We start from the raw sequence: 15,120 nt of genomic DNA, 5'->3' as shown, positions 1-15,120 counted from the left end.
GTAATGGTTGGAGCTTCAGATGCCGACCTCCAAAATACAAACAAACTCACCAATGGGAGTGGCAGCACTTCTTAGTATTTCTTACTTTTCCTGATGGATGTGCACGGCTACATTGGTGCGCCAATCTTTTTAAGTAGTGAGTCTGCAAATCTTATTTTAGAGCTGTGTTTATGTATTAAGTGCAGGTGTGGTTGTGCCCGTGTGTGAGTCAAGAACAGCATACACAAAGAAACACTGACTTATCCCAGCAAAAGGGCTTAATGAGTGTTACATGTAGCAGTGATAGAGGGGTCATCCATCTTTCAGTCCCAGGGGGGAGTGGCAGAATGGGATAGTACCGCTCTGATGGATGACCACCAGAACCTCCTGCTTTATTCTGCCAACTGCAGAGCACAGGGCTTGTGAAGGACATGCACATGTGAGCAAACATACACAGGTAGGTTTTTAAAATACAACCTATTAGTCTATTAGTTTGTCTTGGGGATTTCTTTATTTTATAACCAAGTTCAACCATGTACGCATCTACAACAGGGTACATGGCTATTAAATGGACAAGACATTATGGACAAATACTATTTATCATACATAAAATTATAATCATACATGGATAATTGGCCAAAATGTAGTGGTGTACAACCCATATTTACTTTATATGATAAAAAGGTGGTTTAAAGCAGCTTAAAAGTTTGTTTTTGCCTCAAGAAGATCATAAGTTTTAAGTTTTCTTGTGTTTTTCAAAGGTGTAAACAATTAAATTGATGCTTCATAAGAGCTTCATAAAACCTTCAGTTATGTATATTTATTATTAGGGCCCGAGCACTAACAATGCGAGGGCCTTTTGTATCTGTAGGAAATGTTTTTTTTTTTCCTCCTTCCGACGAAATGAGGGCCTTTTTGACCCCTAAACGTGCCCCAAAAGTCACCAAATTTTGCATGCAAGCCAGGCCTGGCAAAAAATTTGATATTTAATGGTTTGCATTAATGGGCGTGGCCTAATGGCTCAACAGCGCCCCCTAGAAAACTTCGTGCATCAAGCCCCACAATACGGTTTGACGTACATGCACGAAAATCGGTACACACCTTTATCATGTCGCAACTTAAAGAAAAGTCTCTTGGCACCATGGCTGAAACCGAACAGGAAGTCGGCCATTTTGAATTAATCGTGTAATTTTGGCGCAATTTATGCCATTTCTTCGGCCGCTTCTTCACCCGAACCGTAACGTGCACCCAGGTGTGTTATACATCAAAATGTGTGTCTCCATCCTGCGATGTGCATTACTTTTCTCAGTCAAAAGCGTTACCGTGGCGATGATAGACGCCAAAAAGTGCGCCCCCGCTTCATCTGATTGGTCCATATTTGATAGTTCCTACTTTTTGCTATAACTTTTGAATGGTTTGACATAGAGAGTCGTGGGTGGTGTCATCGGACTCGGTTTTGAGTACTTGAACATAATTGGTGCAAATTAGTCCCACCCCTTCTTCTGATTGGTCGATATCTGATAGTTCCTACTTTCTGCCATAACTTTTGAATGGTTTGATATAGAGAGTCGTGGGTGGTGTCATCCGCTAAATGTCCAGCCTGAAGTATCTACATGCAAGTCATACAAGCGCTTCCACTGCAGCACGCCTGAACGTGCACAAGGGTGGGAGGGCCCGTTCATCGCTGCTTGCAGCTTTAATTTGAATTCAAATTATCGCAAGACTAAAGCAAAAAAGCAAAGAGACATTTTAATAACAGAGGATGACATCAGACAAAAAGAAAACATTTGTAGTCATTTTTTAGAATTAAAGCAGCACAAAGGAACTTTTGCAATTTTTGTTTTGGCAGTTCCCCCTGTAGCAGGGAAGGGCCAATTATTTCTGGTCCTCGAGGGCTGCTGTCCTGCATGTTTTAGTTGTTTCCCCTCTTCAACACACATGATTCTAATGGATGGATCATCATTGGCTTGTCATCAAGGTCTGCACAAGTCTTTTAAATACACAGTCATTTGTATCAGAACGTATTGAAGCAAGGAAACATTTAAACCATGCCGTGGGCCTCGAGGACCCACCCCTGCCCTTTAAGTATGGAAGTTAAGTCACTTTTTCCTGAGATTAGTTCAGTCTGCTTTGGCCTCTCTCTTGAATGCTCTTTAGTGTTACTTTCTATAGTAATTTTGTCACATATGGCTAGATTTATCATTGTCAATATGCGACAAAGTACCAAAAAATGAATATTTACCTCAGCTGGTTTTTGCTCATAGCAGGGAGGGGAGACTGCAGGAGCTACCCGATACTTCCTAAAAGTAAGCAAATATTCCTGCAAATGAAAGTGAAGCTGATATTTTAACATGAAAATAAAACCCTCAGTGCTACTTTAAGGCCCTATGTGGCGTGACAACACAACCCTGATTATCATTATAGTGTAAGACGTTCTATCCAGTGTTTTGATGGCTGCACCTCGGTTTAGGACATAACTCCATTGTCTACACTGTTGAATGGCATACAGCTGCCATTTCTATTGGTTTAGTCTTAGCATGGCTCTTTGGCTACACTTATTAAAGGATGCAACATTGACAGGGGAGGGTTTGCTTGAGTAATATGTGGTGGATCCTTAGATTTGTTGACATGAGCTGGGGTAATCCACCGGCTGCTCCACTGTGTCTGTGCAAGGCTCTGGGCTGGCCCCATACAAAAGATCAGACCTGAAAAGCACCATAATGAGGCACAGGCTGGAAGAAAAGGCATGTCTCTTTCCATTTCTCTGAGCGAAAAGAAAAGAGCAACATAAAAGAATGAAGGACAAGAAAGAAAGATGAAAATAAGCCTCTCAAATCCAGGTTTTTGGCTGTGCTGTCTCTTTGAGTTTATCTTTTTGCCATGCATGTGTTTTATTATGGTAATTCAATGTTGGATAAAAATAGTCTGGGATGGAAGAGCAACGGTTTTTAATGGAAATAGGAGAGAAATAGGAGGGAGGGGCGCTGGGTGCTCTATGTCAGTGATAAAGCACATAAAGACAAGGAAAACTGGCTTCTACATCATGCTGTCTTTTTTTCGTTCTTTTTTTTTTTTTTTTACTTTTAAATGTTTCAATTTCTCCAACTGTGACCCCAAATCAGAAAAAGTCAAAGAAAGTGAAACTAAAAAATAAATACAGTGATTCTTAATGTAAGTTGGACTTTTACTGTGTTTCATATAGTATTTTTATGCTTTGCCTCGCCGACTTCATTCCATTTAACATACAGTACATACATCCCTGCATTGTCAGCATATAGCAAACTCCAGAAAACATTTGGACAGTAAAGCTATTACCATTGTAAAATGTTTAATGTTATTATTCTATAACTTTAAAATATGTTCTGGCATTATTATAACATTGACATATAACGTTCACTACTTGGGTACAGGTGAAGACTTCAAGCATGGCAGTCCAGTACCGTTCTGTCTCCCTCAGTCATGTCTTTGTAATGCAGGTGTAATTTTTGTTTTTTGCATTGTCTTGTCAAAAAATGATGGGACATCCCTGTAAAAAAATAGGGTCTTGAAGGCAGCATGTGCAAAAAAAAGACAAAAAAATGCACATGTCAGCATTTACAGTGCCACACAAGTGTAAATGACCAGATTCAGCACCGTACCTACCATCACCGAGCTTGCCTTTTGGACTCATGGTGATAACAGTCTGGATTGTCCTCTTGATCTCTGGTCTGGAACACATGGTGACCATTTCTTCAAAAGACAAAAAAGGGGAGAAAAAAGAAAAAGCCCTGGAGTGCTGATTTGTCTGAACACAATACACATCGCTGTGTGATGGTCCACAATGATAGTGAGATGTCAACACCACCTCTGGACAAAAAAAGATGTTTGTTTTTTTTTTTTTTTTTTTTTTTGCACTTTTTTAAAGTAGCATTTGGTAATGTAGCTCCATATTGTAATTCCTGACTAAATGGTTTCACAAGGTAATCCCTTTACACTGTTATTGATGAATAACGAATAACAGTAGCAGTGTCATCTGCCATCACAGGTGTCGAGCTGAGGCTTGCACCCTTGTCCTTTATGCGCTGGAATTCATCCAGATTCATGAGCTGTTTAATGATATTATGCCCTGAAGAAGAGAATTGCTGGTAATAAAATAAATGAACTTTACTGCAAACATATAAATGTTTACATTATGTGTATTGGTATCAGCCGGTAATCAGGAGATTGCTTTATTAAATCAAACTCCTCCTGTCACACTTAACAATCACCTGATAAGAATACTCAGATGTAGACAGGAAAAGGGACGCACAAGAGTTAAAGATCTTCACTGTTGAGATCTTCAAAGCAGTTTGTCTGTCTGTCAGTCTGACCTCTGGCCTCCACAGATGCAGCGAGGGTAGAGGAGGAGACCAAAGCAAGTGGACAACATGGAACCCTTTATTGTTTACTGGAGTTTGATTCAGGACAGTGATAAACCATTGGCTCCGTCGAGCACTTTTCATGCACTCAGGAACAGCTCTACAAAACAAATGTTAGTCAAGTTCTGAAGTTCTACTATGCAATGAAAAACATGTAAAGATGATTCAGGAACATCTCTGCCCTCTCTTCAGTGGGGGACAGAATTAAAGGAAAAACCTGAAAATGTGTTTCTGGAAATCATGTACCGTGAGTGTCGTCTAATTTAGATATAAGGAACTATCCAGCTTGTAATCAGCACAGATTTAAAAAAAAAAAAAAAAGGTATTGAACAATGCACGACTGCTCTGTTAATCAGCTGAAATCCTATAACAAATATAAGTGAGAAAACATTTCTAACTTACAGCGCTTGGCCTCCTCAGATCCTGAAAGCTTTTTCCATAAACAAGATGCAACTTAAAGTTAAAGGTTTTTGTTTTTTTAAAAGGCATTCAAATCTCTGAAACATTTGATATCTTGTGTTTGTACTGTCTTTTTTTAAATTAGGTTCCTGAATGATTGGGACATAATTGCATCCCATTTATTTTTGTTTCATGCAGCATTCTGAATATTTTGTTGTAAAAAAAAATCATCACAGTGATGAAATAAGAGTGTGCTCAGTAAGAGGCTTTTTATTTTATTTTATCAATATTAGTTTTTACATTTGTTGTAATGCAGACTGGCACAGAAGATGTACCTGCCCACATCTATGACACCCAAAAGTAACTACCGTATTTAAACTGACTGTAATACTGCCTGAATTACTCATGTGGTACAGCAAATTATAATTTACCTTTGGGGATCAATAAATCATCTTTGGATGTTAACATATAGACCATGTACTGTCAAGAGGAAAGCTGGCGTTATTGTTTCTATGCCAGAACATTGTGGACTTCTTGTTTCCGAAAACCAAGATTGAACACACACGCAAAGTGAAAGTAAAAAGAAAACTATTTTTACATAAATGTGCATTAGTGACAGAATGTGACCTCAGATTGTGAGTTAGACAAAGTGAGATCTCAAGATGAGAAAAGAAAGCAGAAGTGATGGTTAGAGGTGACTGCACTATCATTTCTCTCCATCCCACCTGGTGGTTCCACCTGTGCCCGCTCAAAAAAACCACCTCTCTTCAGCTGATAGAGCTCAGGCTGGTTATTGCTGGTCATAGTAGCTGAAAAAGATGCATCAATATTAAACAGGTGGTTCGGGAACTCTTTCTTCTCTTTTTTTGCACTTTCTCACTTTGGAAATCACATTCTCTGTCCTCTCCTCTTTCACATCTGTTTACACATAAAATCCTTTCCCTATTTCAAATAGCAACGCTTTTTTAAGATGTGAGACTATAGGTAGGAATAATTTTCAGGCAAGACATGTACATGACAATATGATGTGTTAAAAAAAAAAAAAAAAACCAGCATGGAATTATATTGAAAAGCAGCTACCCAGCATTAGTATGAAAACTCTCAATTTCTAGTCCTCGTGTAAATACCTGTGGATTAAAACACATGCTGTAACTTAAACTCCATCGCAAGCATCTTGTTCAGTTTACATACACCATACACACATTTCATATTACTCACCCATGTAGTTTATGACATTAGGGCATAAGTTTAAAAATAAAAATTGAAATAGGAGTTGAGACCAGATACTTCTGGCATTCTGAAAGATTCTCAGAAGCTCTCTATCATGTGCTTCTCAAATGAAAATGCTTTCATGGTAGAACTCCTTTGGATTTTTTTTTCTCCTCAGAACTTGAATAATTTAGTAAGTTCCATTTAGATTAGATACTGTGTCAGCTTTTCACAGGGAACGAATGGGCAAGTTGGACCTGTGACATTAAGAACTTGATGTGTATCTTGCACTTGAGGGTAATGGACAGGAAGGTGCATAGTCAAGAGAGAAAGTGATGCACTGCAGAACAAAAAAACACCCTAGGCTGATTAAAAGTTGTTTTAATGCACGTTGTTGGTTCTTAATGTTAAAGTAATTTCTTATGGAAGCAGAGTCTGTCTTGTTCTTTTAAAGACAGTGTGATTTCATATGACAGTGCAGAACCATTGAAGAGTACATATTCAAATAAAAATTCTCTGTGGAAGTATTATGTGTACAAATGTGTTACTACCCTTACAGGTCAGTAAAATAAAGCCACATTCCTCCTTAAAAGTGATTATATTAAAAGCAATTGTCTCATGCATACTTGCATGCCGTTTAACTATAGAGTAAACTGATAAAACCATAAATAGACAATTTATTGTGCAGTTTACAGGATATCATGAAATAGGGAGCTCAGATTTGTTGGTACCCATGAAAGTGATCTTGGCTTTACTAGTTACAGTATGTTTCAAAGGCATTGTCAAGACTAATATAAATACTGCTCAGAATCTTGTTGATCATCTTTAGAAACATCTGGTAAATACAGCACAGAAAACCTGCCCTTTCCATCTGACACAGTTGCTCAAGAAAAGTTGACCAAAATACCTGTTAGGAGGTGCAAAAGTCTCATCTACAGGCATCACTTACTGGCAGTGACCGCTGATAATGGTAGCACAACAAAATATTAAGTTGTGGTTACCATTATTTTTTCTTTTGCATATGAATGTATACATATATAATTTACCCTTTCCATATTACTTAAGGATTTGGGGTTTTAGTTAATTTTTTCTTAGACCTGATTTAATAATATTTAAAACTACCAAGCGGTAATCTTGTTTTTTTCAATAATTTTTTCCACAAATTTTCATCACAAATTATGGCAGTTGGGCAACATTTTAAATGTCTCCATTATTATGCCATAAAATGAGCAAAATACAGTATGATGAATCCATGTAAATTCAAAAACTCCCTATCGGCCAGATGGTGGCACTATAACAAGCATATCCAATGAAGTACTGTAGTTGCTTTTTTACGGGGGAGGGGGGGTCCTGGGTTTGTTCTTTTCTTCTTTTTTTGTGAATGTAAATCATTTCTGCAGTTTTCGTTTCATACTGTGTTTCTTCAAATTGGGTCTTTCTGTGTCTTGGAGGTGTCTATCCTTTGACTCCTCTTCTTGCTTTCATCCTCAGTGCCGTCTGCAGCCACTGTGAAGGATAAGCTGCATTATCTTGGCGATGAGGCTATGTTCTTTTTCTTACATGACTCATACTGGTTGAATACCAAATAGCAAGAGGCTGCTAGTTAGTTGTTGAGAGACTTATTGTGTTCATCTTTTATCCTTCTAATCTAAAGTGTAACGGTTTGAGTTCCCTCTGATTGTCTGCTCACTGTCCTGAGGCTTTCTGAAGCTGCACAGCAAATGCTCTGTTACACTTATCAGCACCTTTCGCCCCCTCTCAGTCTGTCTCCCCCTTCCTCCCCATAGTCTCCATCCCTTTGCCCCCGTCTCTCCTTACCATCACCAGCCGTCTACTACTTAATCCAATTATTCTTTTAAACTGACACGCTAGGAAACTCATCCCATACTCTGCGGTCGACGCCCCTGTGCGTCACAGCCACACGTCTGCACACACACATTATCACAAACAAACCCCTCCCCCCCTAGCTGCCGTGACTCTGAGCAGCATCACTCTGAATATGCTCCAAAGATTAAGGACATGCAAAGTTAAAAACTGTGAAAGTTAAAAAAGTTCAAGAGGATCATGCAATAAACTAGTGCTTTCTGGTCATACATTTGAGTCGCTGCCTGCTGCTTGTTTTTTTCTGTATTCAGGTGTCCTAACAGACGCTTTGGCCTTTGCTGCCACCGTCTGATTCGCTGTGCCCTTGTGGTCTATCTCAGCGTGTTATCTGCTTCCTGCTGCGTATTAATCAGTATCTGTCTTCACAGACCTACTGCCTGATGTGGAAGGCTCTGTTCCATCTCTGGGTGCATGTGTACTTGTCATATCTTTGTATTCAGGGATTAATGTAGAAGATGAGGAAACTTATAGAATTTTTTTTTACAACTGTAAGTGCATTTTTTATTTTTTATTTTTTGGTTAGGGCTTGCGTTCACATATGAAATTGTGTTATTTATTAAGATTAAATTGTGCATGGTAGAACTGCAAATCGTATAGAGTTCTACTAGGAGCCAATACCACTGGTTGTAGCAGGTTATTACAAGTATAAAAATACATTCACTTGTCTGTGTGGATGGTTGTATACTTATGTGGTTGTGCAGTAACCTCACTTTCCCTCGTCATGCCTTGTAATTTCTCTTAACAGCTTTTGTGCTAAATGGTCAATCGTATGAACGCTTGCATCACTGCATCTTAAAAACATATGTTTTGTAAAACTGCTTGCGCGTAGTAAATAGTGAATGTGCCATAGCAGCAGTGACAGGATAATTATTCCCTGGATTCTGGGTTTCACCCTTTTGCAAATCTTGACAAGTATTTCTGCTGCAAAGAGGTGGCAAGTGTCACAAAAGGAGCTGCGTTCAGTTGTTTTTGGTGCTGACACGACAAGAGCCGAGAGTAACAGATGGGGCTTGTTGAGTGTGTGCTAGCATGTGTGTTTCAGGGTGACCGAGACTGGAGCTGGTGGCAGTATTTGCTTGATCTGACTCTCAGCTGAGGGAGCCTGAGCAGACTTTGCTGTTTGTCTGTCTGTCTCGGGGAAGAAGTGGGAGATGGAAAATGTCAAGGGGAGCTCCTGCATTTACTGCATGCATACTGCATACAGGGACCCTGAATGCAAACCTTGAACAATGTGTTTAAATGCACACTTGTACAGTCATGTCTCATTTACTATTTGTGATTACAGTATTATAGCAAATATTTACAATCCATAGACTCCTTAGGAGATATGTTAACTGGATGTTTTGGAAATTTTACAATTGGTTCAGTTTAACTTCCTATGACAGACAACAAAACAAGTGATGTCAACGTTAACTTCCAAACTTGTATGGTACAGTTTGAGAGAACGTGTTTGGTGTATAGGCTGTGTAAGAAAAAAATGGAGAAACCCCCAACGACATTACCCTCAGGTTCTCTAAAGGACATTTTTTAAGCCTCCATTTTATCATACTGCATGGCAGCATGTTGCAAATGGGCAAAAGGCCTGGAAGCCAGCTGAAACATACCTACCTTAGTTCAGCTACTACAAATTGGCTATATTAGCTTGCCTGGCGTAGTGTATGCTGGCCTGTTATGTTAAATGGTACTACGTTACATCCATTCTGATCAAACCTGCACAAACACCCCCATTTCAGATGTTGCTATCAAAACAGCATCCAAAACAAGGCCTGCCAGACCTACAACGAGTAGTAATGGAGAAAAAAAAAAACAAGTAAAAAAGATGACAACAGGGCAACTTTCAATACTTGCCAAATGAATATTTCTTCAAAGGAAGGAAATACTATCAACATGCTAAAACATTTGCATGCACAGCATGCAATAACAATCAATGAATTTCAGTAATTCTCAACCCAGCAGCAGCAACGTTAGCATGTCCTTGGCTAATAATACTGCAGGTAACTAATTAACTAAGGAACACTGCCGATCATGTAAGCGCCATTTGTCTCATTGTTGTCCTTTTTTTCTAAATGAGAATCGATGAGGGAATCGACAAAGAACCGGATCGTTAATGTAATGCTTACTAGGCTAAGTGCCTGAATGTAACCAAGTATGGTATACTAACCAGTAGTAAGTTCATCTACGGAGCCTTAGTGGGTGAATAAAGACACCAGAAAACGGTAAATACGTTTAAGTACTTGTATTACTGATAAAAAAGAACAAACCAAAATGAATATAACATTACAACAACAATAATAAAAAGAAACCAGCCCTGATACCACCCAAGATTGTCAGCTAGTCCAGTGATATAGCGGTGTTGCTATAATTGGAAATCCATGGTCCATGTGCATAATATGAGTTACTAATTCGGTCAATAATCCAAGTGAGGTGAATCCATAATCCAAAAACAACAGTTTTATAAAAGGAAAAAAAATGGTTCGTGATAGTTCCTACCGCAATGCTGCGGTGATCGGGTAGTGCGCCATCTTGGGTGTATTGACACAGGGCATACAATATGGGGGGGGGACCTGACCGCCGAGTAGTCGTCAGGAGGAACACTGCTGAAGCAATCAGCTAAATTAATTCATATATATATATATATATATAGATATCTATATATGTATATTGCGCCGCAAATTCACCAAACGCAAACAAGACAGCAGTAACTGCACACAGCTGGGGAGCTCAAGCTCACCTCTAGCTCACGTCAGACCCGCCACAATAAAAGGTGAATCAGCTATGTACTGTAGGTTACATTAAGCAGAATTGAAAATGGAATTGGAATCGTAAAAATCGTATCAATTCCCATCCCTACCCACGAGTGACTGCAAGGCCAAGTGACCGCAGGTTCCAGTGGATCCGCACTAGTTCTCATTTCAGCTCTGGTAGCACTTGTTTCGATATTTGCAAGTGATCCTGTTAGTCAACTTGGAAGGGTCCTGAAATTATTGGAGGTGATAGTTGATTTGACCGAGCTGTTGCAAGGCAATGCAAGGCAAATTTATTTGTATAAAATATTTCATGTGCAAGACGATTTAAAGTGCTTTAAATAAAAACATCAAAAAGTAAAGTTGTTTAAAAGCAGAAGAAAAAAGTCACAGTTCGAACTTAAAACAAGTCAAAAGACTTTAAACTATTACCAAATGGTTCAGTTTTTTTAAATAATTTGTAGTTTTTGAAATATTAACCTTTGAAAATGAGTAATATTCAGCGATTATTGAAAAACTTTGTCATCTTTGACACCTTACTACTACAAAATGTAGCTTTCATTCGTCTTTTCATTCAGCTTCATTCAGCATGGCAGCATTCAACCCTGCCTTTTCTAGTTCTGCTTCATCTTGTACCACTAAGGTCTTTATCTTCTTATCCTAAAAAGTTTTGACCAAATTTTTTGCCAAACAAAATAGCTGTTAGTTACCAGGTAGCGGCTGTATTAGTCACGGATAAAAAACACCACTCTTTAAAAGATAACACAGCTTCAGAGTTCTCAACTGACAGTTTTATTGGAATGTCATTTACTGAGAGGTGCAGACTTGTGGGACTCAGTTGACCTCGTTTGTTGGCTTCTTTGTTTTATTAATTATTGTTGCTTATGACAATCCTCCTTTTGTATACTCTCTGTACATTTACTGTAATACAGCCCATCTCATATTATATTATGAGGGAAAATAGTATTTCTTTGCTATGAAACTGCTGAAATATACTGACAATTCCACTTTGTATTGTAGTCTGTATATATTTTTTTATACGTGACTATTGAAAAGGTTGTTTTGGGCGTACTGTCTACGTGATACAGGTATGTTTTGTACGGCACATTTGTAGTTGCACATGTGTATGTGAGAATTGAAGGCAAGTACACTACAGATGCCACTGCACAAGGGTCCTACGAGGGAATCTTAACTTACTTCAGTAAGTACGCAGCATTTTTCCACAGTGACACAGCTGATCCATCTGTGAGCAACATACCATCAACACCAGATCCATCACCGTCACTGTGATGTTCTTGCGTCATTCCTCCATTGTTTTCATGCCACTTGTAACCTGACCTGTTTCCCACAGGTTTTTGTTGTTGTTTTTTTTAGGGGGGCAGGTGTTGGGCAAATAATCCAGGTGTGATGGGACAGGGTGGAGCGGGGTGGGGTTGACCCTTTTCCTGCTCTCTTCTACCTCCATCTTGTTCTCTCTCTATATCTCACTAATGTTTAGTTGTTGCTCTGAATCTTTTTCCACTTCCTTGCCATTGTGTTCTGGCCGCTCTGCAGCTCTCCTCTCCTTCTCCTCTACCTTCCCTCCCCTTTTTTTCTGTCTTTCCATCGCTGCATCTCACTGTTACGATTAACTGGGCTCTGTCTTTATGTCGTATGTCCTTTTAGGCCCACGCTGTGCATCGCTGGCTAATCGATCAGGACAGTAGTGTGAGCTCTGAGATGCCGGATGGCCAAGGAGTATGGCACTATGATGATGAAGTAAATATCAGCAACACGTATCTCTGGCATTTCCTATCTCTTTGTATCTATATGTATTTATATATTTATATTTTAAGTATTTATGATCATCCTGTATCTGTCACTTGAAGTTTGTGTCACTGTTGTTGTTCTGCTGTTGTTGTTGTTTTATCTTTCTTGTTTTTGTTGTGTTGCTTCTGGTATTGTAGTTCTGGTTCCTTTAACTTTCTAGTGTTGCTGTTGTGACGTGAGCTGATTCACTCAGGTGTCGTTGGGATCAGGCTGGAGCTTTTCCTTTGTTCCCGTTATTGCTTGATATTAACTAACTTGCTGATGTTAATTTTCTTTTTCATTAGTTTTTTTGCTTTATGTTGTTTCTTTCTTTCTTTCTTTCTTTCTCTAAGTTTCACATAATTACACAAGTGTGTATCTGTATCTACAAGAATATCTTTATCAGTGTCTGTGATTTCTCTCAAATGAAGCAGCATATTATATGGCAAGAGTCCACGGGCAAAATATTCTATAGCTTTGATATATTTTACACAGATTTGAAGTTTCCAGTAGGTCTCCATTACTTGCTAAATTAAGTATTTCTCACCACACATTACAGAAGGGACGATAGATGATGGTAGAAGTCATCAAGTATTTTTCCTGTGGGTTCTTCAGATTGATAAAATATGCTTGTGTCATTCTGTGTTCGTGTTTACGGTTAAAACAAAGTGTGTGTATGTATGTGAGAGAGAGAGAGAGAGAGAGGGAGAGAGAGAGAGAGAGAGAGAGAGAGAGAGAGAGAGAGAGAGAGAGAGAGAGAGAGAGAGAGAGAGAGAGGGACAGGGAGAATGTATGTGTATGAGAGAGAGGAAATTTGGAGGCACGTGTTTGTGTTTGGGGGTCAAGCTATTTGTTCTTATCAGTGACTTTGTATGCATGCTTCGTTTCCTTCCTTGCATGGCTTGAGTCTGTATTTTGGCCTAAAGCATGACTTGAATGCCCGTCTGTGTTTTGGCCTGTCTTGTATCTGTGGTTCAGTCTGTGTCCACGTAACTGTGACGTCCCTGTTGGGTGCACTAGATGTTGTGGCTGTGCATGCCTTTACACCTTTGATGTGTCAGTGTTGTGTATTGTGGCCCTGTGTATTTCCTTTGACACTGTTCATCACGTGCTGTGCCTGTGTTTTGTCTGTTTATCTTTTTAAATAGTCTGGGATACGTTCACCAAAGGTTTTATTGCACCTGTACAACAGATGATCTTGAATCCACTCTCAGTTACTGGAGGAGTGATCATCTAAGGGCAATGAGGCTACTTGGAAACCTGTTCCAGACGACTCTTGTACCCAATGATTTCCCCTCTGATCCAGCTCCCCCCTTTGCTCTTATGTCAACCTCCTAAACCTATTCTTGTGATCTCCATATTGCTCCCAATCAGTCAGGAGCATCAATGGTTTAAATTTTACTAAGACAAAATTATTTTGTTCTCCATTTGGAAGAGCCAAGATTTGAGAACATACAGTTACTAGAGAACACATTTAGCACAGAATGTGGGGGAAAAACTAAAGGCAAGTTAGTAACTGTGTAAATCATCATCACAAACAGCCCAACCTACAACAATATGGAGTCTTTCCCTTGGCGTTGCTCTTGAATGTGTGTGCACTGAGCATTTGTTTTTATTTTTAATTTCCCTTTCCCTGAGTGTGTGAAAGATTATATTTAACTATTTTTATTTTGATCTATCAGGATTTATCTACAGATGTCATCAGATTATTATTAAAGGTCATATAGTCCTTCAGTTGGCATTATCAATAAATATTCTGTAAAGTGATTTTCTTTAGAAAAAACGTATTGATTTAATTAAATAATATAATAATAATAATTAAAAACAGGCAGCACATGGGTTGACGGAATTCAATGAGGATTAAGGTGTCTGAGTCTTGTTTTGGAAAAGGTTATAGACTGCAAAGACATACAAACATCATGTTTGTGCCCAGAACACACTAAAAGTGAAAAACCACCTTTAGGAGCCAAACCCCATCATTTAACCTGACTGTAACCTCGTCAGGACTTCCTGAAGAAACATTTAAATGCACATGGTAAACATTAAGCACAGTTTATCAATGTGCAAGGTAAAGATTTAAATCTGTATTTATTTAGGAGACCTCACTATTACAGTAATTCATCTTGAAGCTTTTTTTCTGTATTTTCAAAACATGACAAAGGCAAAAGAAAGCAATTCTAAAAACCTCATTGTAATTACAAAACAAATCCTAGTCAAAATAACTCAGATTTTCCTCCCTATAGAGTAATGCCATCCAGTGTTATTAAAGGATTTCTGAGGTGCTTAGTTCCAAAGACAACAATCAAAATCTGAGTTTAGTAGCAGGAAATCAACAGCCATTTAGGTCTTTCTGTCATTAAGTCATCTTTGTAGTCCAGCTTGTTTACAGGTCTCATCTGGCTTCATGGATAATTATAGCCGAGTTCCATCTGCACAGCAATGATAGTTTAGGTTATGCCAACAAAAACTAGTTCCTACTGAAAGCTATATATAGCAAAAAGCAATGACCCAAGAACTAAGCCCTGCGGAACGCCATGACTGACTCAAGCTTCAGGGGAAAACTTGAGTGAAAATCTGTCAGATAATTATCACTTACCACGAAGCTAATGGGGTTTCTTGGATCCTAATGACACATTCAAGCCTTTTTAATGCAGTGTTGTTATTGATCATATCAAATGCATCTATGTCCAAGGACAAGTGTTACCACAAGTCCACTGTCT

At 38.8% G+C, this 15,120-nt stretch overlaps 1 protein-coding gene across 1 annotated transcript in view; it reads left to right on the top strand.

The window, feature by feature from the left end:
- The window catches only part of ank1a (ankyrin 1, erythrocytic a), a 98,708-nt gene that overhangs the window by 28,177 nt on the left and 55,411 nt on the right, over positions 1-15,120 (top strand). The window contains exon 2 of the mRNA XM_061729180.1: positions 12,278-12,370. Coding sequence (XP_061585164.1) covers positions 12,278-12,370 — 93 coding nt within the window. The remainder of the gene's footprint in view (positions 1-12,277; positions 12,371-15,120) is intronic.

This window comes from Cololabis saira, chromosome 9 (genome assembly GCF_033807715.1).
Source record: "Cololabis saira isolate AMF1-May2022 chromosome 9, fColSai1.1, whole genome shotgun sequence".
In the NCBI taxonomy this organism is placed as follows: Eukaryota; Metazoa; Chordata; class Actinopteri; order Beloniformes; family Belonidae; genus Cololabis; species Cololabis saira.
Note: the sequence above shows the minus strand (reverse complement) of the source record. Positions and strands in the feature narration are given on the sequence as shown.